General features: G+C 45.8%; 1 protein-coding gene across 3 annotated transcripts in view; it reads right to left on the reverse strand.

The window, feature by feature from the left end:
- SLC4A11 (solute carrier family 4 member 11) overlaps positions 1–3416 on the reverse strand; it is a 144155-nt gene extending 140739 nt beyond the window's left edge. For all 3 annotated transcript variants that reach the window (XM_061441086.1, XM_061441087.1, XM_061441085.1), the window contains exon 1: positions 3206–3416. In XM_061441086.1, coding sequence (XP_061297070.1) covers positions 3206–3347 — 142 coding nt within the window. In that variant the 5' untranslated portion in view covers positions 3348–3416. The remainder of the gene's footprint in view (positions 1–3205) is intronic.
- Positions 3417–14798: the final 11382 nt, after the last annotated feature.

Consider the following 14798-nt stretch of genomic DNA (forward strand, 5'->3'; position numbering starts at 1 on the left):
ACATTAGCATATATATTGTATGGTTGAGGATATCAGCATGTCCCTTACCTCAATTCCTGCCATGAGCATGCAGATGGGATGATTAACATTATATCTTACTTCACCTGATTCTGACCCTGCACTCTGATGAGGGGGGGAAACTTGAACTGTCAGTTCTACATCAATACCAGTAAATTATGGGACTGAACAAGGGTTTGGCAAAGGGCAGCTCACTCTACGTGCATATACCTGTGCGAAGTAGAAGCTTTGGGCAGGTAACTGTAGCTGCTGAACCCTCTAAGGCACTGACTGACTGAGTAGTTGTACTTTAGGTTGGTCACTGGGATGAAGGGTCAAACGCCCAATTGATTAAATTATCACTTCTCAATTATAAGCAGTAGGATGTGGCTAGTTTTTCCCCCAAAACCATCTACCTGAGGCCTCACAAGAACACCATCCTCCATTTTTACCCAGACAGGGTACCAACACCCCAATCCAGAGGCTATCCAGTGCTTCTCACTCTTATCCTATAAGGCAAAACAAGCATCCTGTCCGTTTCTCCCTCAAGCTAATCTCAAGACACTACACATCAGTCCAAGGTAATGCAGACAAGAAGGTTTAGAGCATCTGCCCTTGGTTCTGACATGGGAAATCCTTCCCTAGGTTTGCAAACCAGAATGTAGTAAAGAAACCAACTCCAGTTTCCACCCCCCTCTCCTTTGCTGGCAGGTTTTGGGAACTGAAGATTCCCATTTTACTAGAAATAATAATTACAGAAGTGGTCAGAACAAGGAACCAAAAAACCTCCAGGCTGCCTACTCCCACCAAACACAGTCAAGATTGGTCAGTGGGTTAAATAACAGAGGATTTAGGGTTTGGTTTTTTAAGGATGGATGACAAAGGGCAACCAGGGAAACAGGAATGCAACTTGCAGACCAAGCAGATGATGCATCTCATCCCATCAAGAAAGAAAGGATGATTTTAAAGTCTGAGTTGAAGTTTTAAGTGCCGGTCCTTTTTTAGAGGAACACTTGCAGTAGAATAGAGTTCCAGCTAATGGCACCTTCAAATACCAGAGAACTGTGAAGTTCAGAGTTGAAAGGCACCCACTGAACCATGGCTTTCCCAGGAAGGGGAGCCTGGCGGGGCACACTTCATTAGAAGATTCCCAACCACTGCTTCCCCAAAGGGAGCTCTTCTATCACGACCAATTGATTTATGAAAGGGAAATGTCTTCTCTGCTCCCCAGAGTCTTCCGTGGGGCTCCCATGCGAGTCCCACCCCGTAGCTTGATCTACAGGGACAGCATATGGCATCACAGGAGACATTCATCAGGAGGGAGATAACAGGGGCCTTCAGCTCCTGAACTGCAGCTCCTATTTGCTGCAAGGAACAGGAGGCAATTGTCATATTCTGGGTCAGTTCCATGTCTCAGTTCAGCAAATGAGATTACTGCTTTAAAGATTAAACTGTGGGGAAGTTCAGTCTCACATTGTCTCCCAGGGCCATGCAGAGAGAAGTTTTCCAGCTCCAAGGAGGACAGTTTGCTCCTCTATAGCCTCTCCCCTACAATAGCAGAGGGCACAGCGGTATACCTAGATCCCCTGGGAAGGAGGCAAAGTGCCTCCTTTCACAGCTGTTACCCTGTAATCAAGCCGTAAGCAGCAGAAACAAGTATTGGATGCCTGGGTTGCAAAGTACATCTGAACTCCAGAGCAGGAGTGACACACAGGTGGGTTCAGCAGGTGACTGAATTAACTACTATGTGCCAAGACACATCTGAGCCTCTCACAAACAGCAGCCCACCAGCTACAATCACAAGGTTTTAGGTAGGAAAGCACCCCACATCAACAGCAACCTCAGGGGTTGAGGGCATTTTCCTAGACATCTCGTTGCATACTTCAGAACATTTTCCCTTGAGCTCATCTCAGCTGCCTGTACCCCAGACCTGATGTATGTATTAAAGAAAGGACCAGACATTCAATCCCCTTCATGTCACCTACATACAAGATCCCACCTCATGGTTACCCACATCCCTCTTTCTTTCTCTTCAGGAGTAACCTCACCCACCAAGATCTACTTATTGTTTCTTCTCATCAAGATAAAGGAAGAGAATCACTCTTGGAACAATGAGTCTCCCCATTGCCCTACCATCAGTATTCATATAAAGGTGGCTCTTCAGCCAGAGGTAACATGCACAGCCCAAGGGCTGCTCCCATAAGTGGATGGAGGAACAATCACTGCACAGGGTCCATTCCCATAGCTTTGTCATCTCTGTCTCCCAAGGCAGCTGTGCCAGGCCCCCAACACAGCATCACACAGGTTGTGGCCTCATCCCTGATGACCAAGGGCTTGTAGCTCCTTTCACACTCAGTTTATTTCATACCCCTCCAGCCCAGGCTCTCATTGGGCATTGTGTGAAACCCCCAAGCACCACCATTGCCTGGTCTCCAACCCATACACTTAACTTCTCCCAGCGAGGAAAATCTTAGCATTAACCCAAACAGCTCGTACATCACCCTGTCCACAAGCTTAAGCTACCACAGGAGGCACAAGGAGCTTTGTTGGCTCTTCCTCTGAAGAGCAGCAAGCCAGGAGCTGTTGGCAATAGCCACCTTTTCTCTTGAAGAGCACAGTTAGAGATGCCACCACTTAAGGGACAAGAGACAGAGCCTTTCATCACCTTGGCTTCCCCACTTCCCAGGCTGTGGTGTAACCTCTCTGCCCATGGCTTTTTATAAGCTAAGAGTACAAGTCAGTTGTGGGATGCGTAACAGGGAGGGGGTTTTTAATAGCAACTTAATATTAGAAGATTAATAATAATTGAATGAACAATCCCCTACGTCATCCTTTGTATTCAAGGGAAAGAATTTACTTCTCACCTCTGTCCCTTCCTTTGGTTCACATCATCCCACAGCTTTGCCCATTCACTCTCCTCCCTTTACAGTGAGGCCTCTACGATGACCCCTGAGCATTGCTGTTCTCAGGAAAGGCACCACAGACAAACAGGGCTCCTCAAAAAGACATTAAAACTCCCCAAGTCCTTTAAAACAAAACAAAACCAGAAACCAGATGCCCTTTAACCAGGCTGTTCAACAGCATTCCACTTGCTCTACCAGCCTCACACAAAACACAAACGCTCACTGCATCGCTTCTATTGTCTCCCTTGAGTTAAACCAGCCACAAAAAGACAAGAAAACAGCAAAAGACAAAAGGCACAACTTACCTTGCTGGGCAGAAAACCCGTTTTCATCAATCAGAACCTCTATTGACTCAGTTTTCATCTTCCCAGGGCTCAGGAGATGGAGGATGCAGCCCCCTCCTTCTCCCCCTTTCCTGCTGACTCCCAGAGGAGCCACCCCATTCATCACCCCACCACAAGCCCTAGAGAAAGGGCTGCCCTCCACCACGAGAGAAGAAAAAAGGGCACAGGGTAAGGTGGCCAGGTCCTCTAATGAGGTTATCTTCCTCCCCACCCACCCTAGCCTTTACCCTCAGCTGTTTCCTATAAGCTAATTTACACTTTATGGTGCGGGAAGCTCTTCAGCTCACTGGGTTAAACTCAGTGGTCCAACAGCCCAGGCTTCACTTGCCTGGGGAGGTTAAACTCAAGTACTTGGTGTGCCAGACAGCATCTCTCCTCCAGGCAGTGGTGATGTGTCAATGAGGAGTAGCTGGAGATGTTCAGCTTGATGGGTTGTTGATGAGGCAGTGGTGATGGGTTAACTGCTGCTCCACGGGATGGGGTTTGAAAACACAGCAGATACTGGGGTGGGACAGGGAACTGGGATGGGATGGGATGGAGGCTACACAAGTGATGCTGGGCAGCCTGATGGGGAAACTGGGTTCACCTGGAGGCAGGAGCTGACCAGGCCTCTTCTACAGGGGTATTGTTTAGGGAAGGGAGAGGTTTAGAGGAACTATAGTTAGTGATAAGTAAAGGGAAAGATCCCCAAAGGAATTGGGATATTTGGGGAACTACCTGAAGGTATATATATATATAACATATATATAAAAATATATATATGTATGATATATATAATATGTATTTCCCTATATATATACACAAGGAAAGTTTAGACCATACAGCTAAGTTTGCATTTAGCTCTTTCTCATTTCCCTGCTTTTTCAGTGCTATTCCAAGGGATGTTTTTCTGGATTATATATAGGGTTTCTGGTACAACCCCACACTCCTGATACTTCTCCACAATAAGGTTCTTGTCCTGGTATCAGAGCATGTTTCTTTATCTTTCTCTCACAAAAGTGACAAGATATTGATAAGATAGAAAATGTCAAGGAACCATACTAAAAGAAATGAAAATCAACTGGTCAGTATCATTACAGACTTTGTATCTCAGGGAGAGGCTTTAATCCCAGTTTCTGAGGAGAAAAAACGTACACACAAATACCTACTCAAGTGACAGTAAATCTCACTCTTTTGTATTAAATGGCATCTATTTCATTATTTCATTTTTTGTATTATATTGTCTCATTCTTTTGTACTATATGATATAGGGCTGTGTCACACAGTCCTCATGTTACCAGGTGCAAATATTCATCATTTGCTTCTTCATAAAATCAGAGTGGTTTGTGTTGGAAGGGACCTTAAAGCTCCTCCAGCTCCAACCCCTGCCACGGGCAGGGACACCTTCCACTAGAGCAGCTTGCTCCAAGCCCCTGTGTCCAACCTGGCCTTGAACACTGCCAGGGATGGGGCAGCCACAGCTTCTCTGGGCACCCTGTGCCAGCGCCTCAGCACCCTCACAGGGAAGAGCTTCTGCCTAAGAGCTCAGCTCAGTCTCCCCTCGGGCAGGTTCAAGCCATTCCCCTTGGCCTGTCCCTACATCCCTTGTCCCAAGCCCCTCTCCAGCTTTCCTGCAGCCCCTTCAGGCACTGGAGCTGCTCTCAGGTCTCCCCTTCAGGAGCCTTCTCTTGTCCAGGCTGCCCCAGCCCAGCTCTCTCAGCCTGGCTCCAGAGCAGAGCTGCTCCAGCCCTCACAGCATCTCTGTGGCCTCCTCTGGACTTGCCCTGACAGCTCCACGTCCCTCTTGTGTTATTATATTGGGTCTTACATTGGGTCTAAAAAATAATCCAGAAAACGTCATTAAAGTTGCCAGGTTTTGCTCTTTACCCACCTGTAATCTGGATTTGCTCAATTACAGATATTAGGGCTTCCCCCTCTCATCAGAGCCTTTCACTAAAAAGAAAATGATTTGCTATGTCTTTATCTCCTCCATACTCAGTGTGGAGCTGGTCTTACTTAAAGACCATCGTTCAATCTTGGCTCTGAAGATGGCACGGCTTCTTGGAGAGCAAAATCCATGTTGGTTTGCGTATGGTAGTATACATGGGCTCGCAAAGAGCTCTGAAATGATGGGGATAGTGTTATTACTCCCTCTGTATAACTGCTGCAGTGAGCCTGGGTAATTAGGAGGAGATGTTCCATCGGAGCCCCCGTTTTCTGTAGGTGACTCTCTTTTGTGGCAAATCTCTACAGGGACTGACTCATTGGCAGGCACAGAGCCAGGACTGCACACCTCTACCACGCTGCCCAGGAACGGGGAGGGGATATCCTCCAGCCCATTTGCTTTGTAAAATCACTCATAATTAATGAGATGCAAGAATTCCACTGTGAAAATAGTTTCCACCCAGCATGGAAATTACCTCAGCTCTCAAACACGTTGCCCCTGACAGCTAGGTTATACTATACAACACAACTGGTGCCAGCATTCTGCTGCAGCGTGTTAGGACTCAAATCAGAGATCAGGTCATCCATCAAGTGGGATTTCCTCTGGCTGGTCTCATTTACAACCCCTAATTGGGATCTGTCTTGCTATTTTTGATAGTAAAAGCAATAACTCCACAGAGGTGTTGTCAGTGTGAAAGATGGAGCATCATTCATTTAGTGTTTAATGAAGACATGTAGCGGCTCAAGAAGGCAGGAGGATGCCATCACACACGTCTTGGTAACTGAGTACCTGAGCTGCTCTTATGTGAACACCTACATCCAGAGCAGAATCTGGCATCCTCAACCCTTCTCACTTAAAACCAGATTCAAAACCGAATAGCTGTGGCAATAACTGAACACAGATGTCTGCTTTCCTATGGGTTTGGGGTGAGGAGATGTGTGTTGCTATCCACAAGGATGTGCCATATGAGCAAGAGTGCATAGGAGGTTTCTGTGGTCTCCCACTTCTGCTCAGCTGTTCTAATGGAACTTGCAGAAAATCAGTAGTCTTGTGGTTCTGCTGGAATCAGGACAAGGAGTAAAATGTTACACCAGGGAAGAGTAGGGTGGGAATAACATGTACGTTCACACAGGATGCTCCTATGTGCCCCATTGCATTAGTAAAGGAGGATGCTAATGTTTCCTATTTTTCATTCTTTACACCAGAAACACCATTGTTTCCTGCTGGAGATGCCTAGAAACTACTGTTATCTGCTCCTGTAGCGCAGAGGATAAACACCACTACAGCGGAGAAATGAGAGTGAGATGGAATACATTAAGCTCCTTCAGCGGTCACCCTTACAGACCCGGGTGAACCCCAGCCCTAGTCCTGCTCTGTTCTCTGCAGGGATTTTGACTGCATGAAACATATTCTGCTGAGGCTGATACTGTCCTGACAGTGATTTCACCTTAAAGTAAAGCAGACTTCATGTTTATTATTCTTTTTTATTTGTGGGACTCCAATGGATTTGGCTGGCTCAGCTCAAATCTGTGATCAGGGAAAAAATGCACTGTTTTTTCCTTACCAAGGAAGGAGAGAAATGGGTAGAGGACTTTTCTCCCCCTAGAAACCAGTTTCCTAAGGAAATGAGGCCTGTGACATGAAGCTGTGTGTGGAGGGGGAGGTCAGACAGCCGCACAAGGGAGTGCCGTCCGCTCAATACAGCACATTTCTGAGGTGAAGGCTGGGAGCACACTGTCAAGATCTGACAATGAGGACAGACAAGGATTCACTTTTTCTCCTCAGAAGGTGACAACTTGTGCTACAAGAGCCTGAGAGTACAGAGCCAAAATTAACTGAAACTTGTGGATTTCAAAAACATAACTTTCCTTAAGGACGCATAGGGGTGACCATGCTGTTGAGGAGTTCAAGCCTTTTATAGCCACTCGAGAAGCCACACAGAGGGATGTTATTGTTGATCATAGGAAGAGCTTCAACTGGATCTCTTGTGTGACTAGAGGTGAGAACTCAGCCATGAGACGCTAATCCATATGCCAAGGACAGGAGTTAATCTCTCTGCTGTTCCCTGAACTCCTCATTTTCTTCTTCAGTTTCACCATAGTGCCCTGGAATGGGTAAATTCAGGGAGCTAACTGAAAGACAGGCACTTGAGCACTTAAGGGTAATGCACATTTACAAGAACTGGATCATATAATAGCTACCCACGCATCCAGGGCCATAATCTCAAATGGCAACAGCACAAGGCAAGTTAGTAATAGTCATTGTTACATGATTAAATTAGGTAGACAGGAATAATCTTTGCAGGATTCGTAACGGTTCTAACGATATTATTTAGTTACCAAGAACAATATATCTTCTCTATTCATGAGTTCCTGGAAATCAAGGGTGTTGGGCTGTAAAATATGTTTTTAAAGACAGAGTTGTGAGCTACAGCCTCTCTAGAAGTTAGTTATGCACTATAAAGCAGTCTTACAGCTCTTGCATTGTACTTACTTACTTAGCCAGTAAGCAGGAGCAAGATGTGAATGGGAGCAGGAGGTCTGTGTGTGATGTTTTGGTGAAGTTTGGCTTTTAAGCCAGGATCCAAACTCTATGGAGGGATTTCAGTGGGTTAAAGCACAGAGATCACTTGCACCCCCCTTGCTGTCATTGCTTTAGTGGAAGTGGTACCATCATAACACAGTTTGATATTGATGTCCTGCTCTGTGTCTGCACTGTATCCTGGGCCCATCAGAAGCAGACCAGCCCCACTTGGATGTCCCACCACACAGGCTGGTGATGTGGCTTTTGGGATGCCCTACGTGGCATTTCACCTTGGCTGATGTGTTGGCAAGATGGAGCCAAGGCTGTAAGTGAGACAGGAGCATGATGCACACAAACTGGACTTGCTCTGGACCATGAGAACTGGATGCGCTGAGTACCCTGTGCCATATAAAACATTTCTTTCATTTTCCTAGAAAGCCTTTGCAGTTTTGTAGTGTGCATTCTCCATGAACCACATAAAACACCCAGAGAATCTCCAGCTGTAGTGACGCTGTTCTGTTGCAGTGCTGGCATTTGTCAATGTCTTCACACTGCTGGGAGTTATTTCACAAGGCAGTTTGCCGTGGAAATGGAAGCTGAAAATCAGGATGGCCTACAACAACAATAACAACAACAAATGGACATTGAGTTGAATCAAAAAAGGCCTGATAGCTTCTTCCTCATGCTGCTCACAGTGAAACACATCTGAATTCATGGTTGGCTTGAGCTGGACTGCACCAGGAGACACACAGCGTGTGGGTTGTTCCATCACTGTAACAGCAATAGTGTTAAAAGCACATCACTATAAGCCCAGTGGGGTGAGAGCTGAAGAAAAGCAATTGGGAAGCAGAATAGAAAGCCTGGAGGAGCAGCTGACTGTATCTCCCCAGCATGGGATCAACACATGCCCCTTGATAGGACAACATTGAGAAGACAATCATAGAATCATAGAATTAACTTCGCCAGTGCTATCAAGAGACCAAGATGACATTTATGCTGAAAGAATATGACTGTGCAGGTGGATTTGTCAAAATAGGTAGCAGCTGAATCTCCATCCTTGGGAAAACCAGCAGGAGGGAAGCAAAAGCTACATGGCCAATGACTGGCAAGGAGCACAGAAGATGCACACCCTGACATTGGAGTAAAGAAGCAATTTCACCATGTACTTTGGAGAAACAGTGAATGGCAGAGAAACATTTGTGGCTCCCAAACTCTCCCTTTTATCACCTTTCAGAAAGACTGTGTTTTGACAACATCTGTCCCAGTCAGCAGCCTAGTCAAGGCTGTGAATAAAGACACCCAGCTTTCAGCACTTTATATAAACTCACACCTTCTCCCAAGAGTAAAACCAACTTGCTTTTGTTGTATTAACTCAAGTAGACGTTCTCTCATGGAGCAAGGCTGACTGAATGTGTCAGTGTGGGCACCTTCTGATGCCAGCCTTCGCGGGCAAAATGGAAGAATGTCATGTAAGGCTGAATGTAGATTTGTCATAGAATCATAGAATCATAGAATAGTTGGGGTTGGAAAGGATGTTAAGATCATCAAGTTCCAACCCCCCTGCCATGGGCTTTCAATGAGTCAACAAATGAGATCACTGTTATCTTAATTTCATCATTAGATTTAATGTAATTCCAAAGCTGCTTCCAATAGGAAAAAATACAAAAGGAGGAAGTCACAATGAAAATGTTCTTGACAACACTTGCAGATGTCTGTTACACGGGAAGGTGTAACCTTCTCCCAGTGGCACCTGCAGAAGCTCATGAAGCAAAGGATGAATTCCCTATCTGTGGCAGTTTGCAAACCAAGGGTGCCCAATGACTGATAGGAGATTGTCTATCAAGGTTCCAGCACAACGTGTGGGGTTCTTTTTCTGAATTCAGTAGCAAAAAGTTCTGCATATTCTCAGTAGCCAAGAGATTAGCTTCTGAGATAAAGAGAAGTAGCTGCAGCCGTCAGCTGCTAAGCCTTTGAAGCATAGACCAAACTGAGTGAACTTAGCCATGTTTCTTTTTGACTGTCTGAATTACTTGTGTATTCTAAGAGCTTCCCCCTTTTCCCAACGAGGACTAAGCCCCTTGTTCCACCAATTCTTCCCTGTGAGGGTGCTGAGGTGCTGGCACAGGGTGCCCAGAGAAGCTGTGGCTGCCCCATCCCTGGGAGTGTTCAAGGCCAGGTTGGACACAGGGGCTTGGAGCAAGCTGCTCTAGTGGAAGGGGTCCCTGCCCGTGGCAGGGGTTGGAGCTGAAGGAGCTTTAAGTTCTCTTCCAATAGAAACCAGGCTGGGATTCTATGATTCTACATATATGATTCTATAATATGCAATTACATTTTAGAGAAGACGCTACCGTTTACAAGGAGACAACAGTCAATAAGGGATGGTGGGAATAACCCTCTTCTATCTCTTGCCCCTGAGCTCAGTGGCCTTGTTTGAAATGTCAGTACTGGAGAAGGCACTGTTAAGGTAAGTCTCCCATCCCAGAGAGCTTGCCCCATGCTGGAGTAAACTGAGGACACAGCTGGAGCTGAACATCCAACCTGAGCTCTGCAGCTGCAAGCTCTGAGTGCCTGATGCATCTCTCAAGCTGAATGAATGTTATTGTGTTTTGGGTTGATTAAGCATTATTAAAAGAAACCACTTATCCCTAAGAAAAGAAAGGCAAAAAAAGCAGCGGAATAAAGAATTTGTCAAGCAGATTTGGATCTGCCGTTCCTGTTCCTACTTGAGGAAAGCTTGAAGAGGCAGCTAGAAACCCTTCAGGTGTTGATGACAAAAGCTCTTTGTGACGGCCCAGAAAGCAGAGACCACAAAACATGTTACGTAAGGTTTAGACATCTGACAGCATTTCTGTTTGATGCAGTATTAATCTGCCTGCAAACAATAGTCACGTTCCATTTCTCTCCTCTGCTTTTATGTCTGTATTAACACTCTCACTGTGATCTTCTTATCTTACCTTTTCAAGACCAGGTTGGATGAAGCCTTGGGTGCCATGGTTTAGTGTGAGGTGTCCCTGCCCATGGCGGGGGGGTTGGAACTGGATGATCTTAAGGTCCTTTCCAACCCTAACTATTCTATGATTCTACCTATTTATTTGTGAAATCACATATATCAAACAATAAGCAAACAAAAGCAAGAGCTGTCCCAGTGGTGATGGAAACAACAAGTGAACAAGGCCAGCTGGATGGAGCTTGGAGCAAGCTGCTCTAGTTGAAGGTGTCCCTGCCCATGGCACGGGGTTGGAACTGGATGAGCTTTAAGGTCCCTTCCAACGCAAATCATTCTAGGGTTATATGATGCTATGGACTCCAAGCATGTCCTGCAGTGATGTCCTAGCAGGTTAGTGCAATCAGGTCTAACATCGACTGACCTCCACGAGGTCTTTATGTAGACTTTGGTGAATCTTGGGTAAGGCCTTACCCTGGAGAAAATGGAATATAACTGCTCAGTGATACAAGATCTCTCAGCTACAATGGGTCAGAGGAGTGAAAGCGGAAACCACAAGTTTGTCTTTGCTTTATACACAATCAAGCAATGTGGCAGTAGATACTGTGCCGAAGTTTGGGTTGTGTTTTAAATCCCATATCTGGACTAAGCTGGAGCAATCAGACCTTGTGACCATATTCTGATCTTGGATAAATCTAGAGCTTTCTCGCTGATTATCCCAGAATTAAGTTATTTTGGGGAGTTTGGTGCCCATCAGCCTTTTGAGGGAATGGGATCGAAATCTACCTTGAAGCTGTGGCTTTCTATGTCAGACCTTTTCTTGGCCAACGAACAGGACTGTTGTGTTGTTTGCTTTTGTGCTGATGTGAGAGCATGTTTTGTTGGCATAGTTTTTGCTTTCTTTCACTCGATCTCTACAAGCTCTGGTAGGAAACACCAAGGAGAAAAGAGCTGATTCCCTTGCCTCCCAAGTAATAAGACCTAAGAAGACCATAGGCAACTTAGGTTGAAGGGAAACTTCTTTGCAGCACGTGCTGTCTCTTCAAAACGGGGCTCTCCTGTTGTTTGCAGGGCACTTACATCTCCTCATTCTTGCATTCAAGAAGAGCCAAGGGCAGGTCGTTGTTCAATACCAACCCACAATAACATCCTCTTGTACCTCCCCACCCCTTCACAACCTGCTTCATGGCCCTCATGAACTTGGCCATCTTTTGCTTAGGACAAAGCTCTCCTCTCGAGACAGAGGATAATGTCTGTCATGACTCACATTGTAGCTGGAGGTCACAGTGTCTGATGCAGTTCCCACCCCGCCGCCTCTGAAGCACAGCAGGAACCATTCTGTGTCTAGGAAATAATATCTCCACCCCCTAATTCTGAGGCCATCTCAGACGGAAAATCACAAATACCATAATGAATAACCACAGGGCTGAGGAAACGTCCCAGCAGAGGCAGGCTCCATTGCTTGTTAATTAGCCCAATCATTAGGGTGACTTTAATGCTGTTTCTGAAATCCTGTTGCCCGGTACTCCCAGCTTTGTTAACTGAGAGATCCAGAAGAGATGCTTCACCAGCTGAGGAAGCTGAGAGCGGGCTTCCTTGCAGGAAGGTTTCTATGTTAAGTCAGAATGACGCTGGTTTGTGCTAATGGTGTTTGCAAGAGCTTTCTCACTTGGAGCAATCCCAAACCCAGAAAGAGATTGGGCAATGAATGGACTGAATGCAGCCCTGAGGAGAAGTACTGGGGGTGTTGGGTGAGGAGAAGCTACCCATGACCTGGCTTCAGTGAGCGCTTGAGCCAAGAACCCCCCCGTGTGCTGGGCTGCACCCCCAGAGTGTGAGCAGCAGCTCAGGGAGGGGATCCTGCCCCTCTGCTGTGCTCTGGGGAGACCTGAGAGCAGCTCCAGGGCCTAAAGGGGCTGCAGGAAAGCTGGAGAGGGGCTTGGGACAAGGGCCTGTAGGGACAGGCCAAGGGGAATGGCTTTAACCTGCCAGAGGGGAGACTGAGATTAGGGGGAGAAAGGAAAACATAAAGAAAAAAAGGTTTCCTGCTTGGTTTGTTGTTGTTGTTGTTGGAAATATATGTATAATAGGCAGCACTCATAGGGCCTGGGCAGCGCTTCAACAGAGTTTTAGACACTCATGGAATCAGACCATTTCACAGCAAAAGGGCCAGGGACAGCCCAGGTGAGAGCACAATCTGTCAGAGAAAATACACCACTTCCCTTGTTTACCCAGTACCTCTTTGATGTAGAACAACAGTCTTCAGGAAAGCTTGTGCAACCTTGGCAACAGTGAACAGAGACCTGAGGACCAGGGTTACAAGAGCCCTGTTTTGATGGTCCTTGCTGTTGAGTCACTTTGATTTCCTAATGCAACTGATCCTGCCAGGGCTGGCTGCATGCTTTTAGGGGTCAGCATCTCCTTGGCCATCCATGGAGGGCCAAGCATTGATCTGCTGCCCTGTGTTCAGAGATCAGTCAGAAATTGATGTGACCTCCTGCTTTTGCCCAAAAGAAATGCCTCAGTGAAAGAAAATCTCAACTGTGCTGTAGCAACACTGGTTTTATCATCAGGGACAAAACCTTGTTGCACCTCTCTAAGTCTACTGCAAGTCCTCTCATGGAGGGCCGTAGGTACCCCGTCATTCATTCCCATTGTCTCAGTGTACAGCATTGATGAGAAGAAATCTGTGCCCAGCAGCATCTGATCAAATGCTTGGTATAATAATCTTCACTCAGGTCTCAGTAACCTGCTTCACATCCCTTATTCTTGGTCTGTCGCCCTCCAGCCACTGTGTTTTGCAATGGTTTGTTTATTCTGAGGAGGCTTCTGCTGTCAGACCCCTCTTTGCTGCGCTATAGGGGCTTTACAGATTGGGATTGAGTTGCATTTTAACATTCATTCTGGGCTCTCTGAACTTCAAACCATTCTCTAGTTCTGGTTTCAGAAGGACTAAGTCCATAGTAAGCACAATCCTCCCATTCCTACTTCATGTTTCCATACTACTTCTGCATGCCATGGGCACATCAGTCCTCCGGTCACCCAACAGCAACTGGAACCCGAATTGAAATGATTCCCACCACACCCCCAAAATTCCCAAAGCCCATGCCCATGGATTACTGCTGTCTACTCACATACTTGGCCATGCTCAAATGCACCCTCATTGCGTGGCAATAAAAGAATCAACATTTTTCTGTACTGCACAATTCCTTCCTCCATCATTTATGACTTCCCTGCACTTTGGGTCACCTGGAAGGTTTTATCAGCAGTGAATGTATGTTTTCTTCAGGTTATTAATTCAAATGTTAAATAGGGTGGAAATGCTTTCTGCCCAACCCCAGTGGAAACACGGCCACTACATTTATTACTGCCTTTACACTTACCCTTTGAATCCTGTTCATTAGCTAGTTGCAAGCCATTTAATGTCTTCCACTCTATTGTAACTCTAATTCAAACTAAACCCAGGTCTAACTTGAAGCACCAAGTAACTTTCTGACAAAGCCTATGAGATCAGGCCTTATGATTCAATAAAATTTAATAATGTTACTTACAAAAGGTACCAAATTCACTCAACAGCATTACTACTTGTTCTTATTTTGTTATCCTCCTTTAATTTCCTTCCTCTATTAATGACCTTCCCCTAATTTATTGCGTCCTGTGTGAGACTCTGTATTATTTTCCCTGGGATTAATGCCAGATTAACGGATTTACACTTTCCTAGGATATCCCATTTACCTTTTGGAAAACACAGTTATGACATTGGCTGGACCCTCATCTTTCAGAACCACCCAAACCAAGTGAAAACAAACATCATTAACGTTCCACAGACCTCCTCAGGCAGCGCTTTTAAAACTCCTGGGTGCAGTTATCTAGATCCAGACGTGTCAGGAATTAATAGCTGCTGCCCAAATGCCCCTTAGGGGGTAACTGTTGGAATGGAAAGCATTTCACCATCTAGGCTGTGATTACATTATCTGGCTCTTCCCAGCTATGGAGCAGAAATACTTAGGGAACTTTTCTGCCTTCATCATTAGCAACCCTTTTTTTTGTTCCATTTCAGCTTGCTAATGGCTCAATACCATTGTGAACATTTCTTTTGCTTTTAATGGCATTTTAAGACTCCCCATTGTTCTCAGCCCTCCTGGCCACAGATCTCTCCTTGC

Source organism: Pezoporus flaviventris, unplaced genomic scaffold (genome assembly GCF_033815535.1).
Source record: "Pezoporus flaviventris isolate CSIRO_AGI_PZ_B2104156 unplaced genomic scaffold, CSIRO_AGI_Pfla_v1 ptg000188l, whole genome shotgun sequence".
Lineage (NCBI taxonomy): Eukaryota > Metazoa > Chordata > Aves > Psittaciformes > Psittacidae > Pezoporus > Pezoporus flaviventris.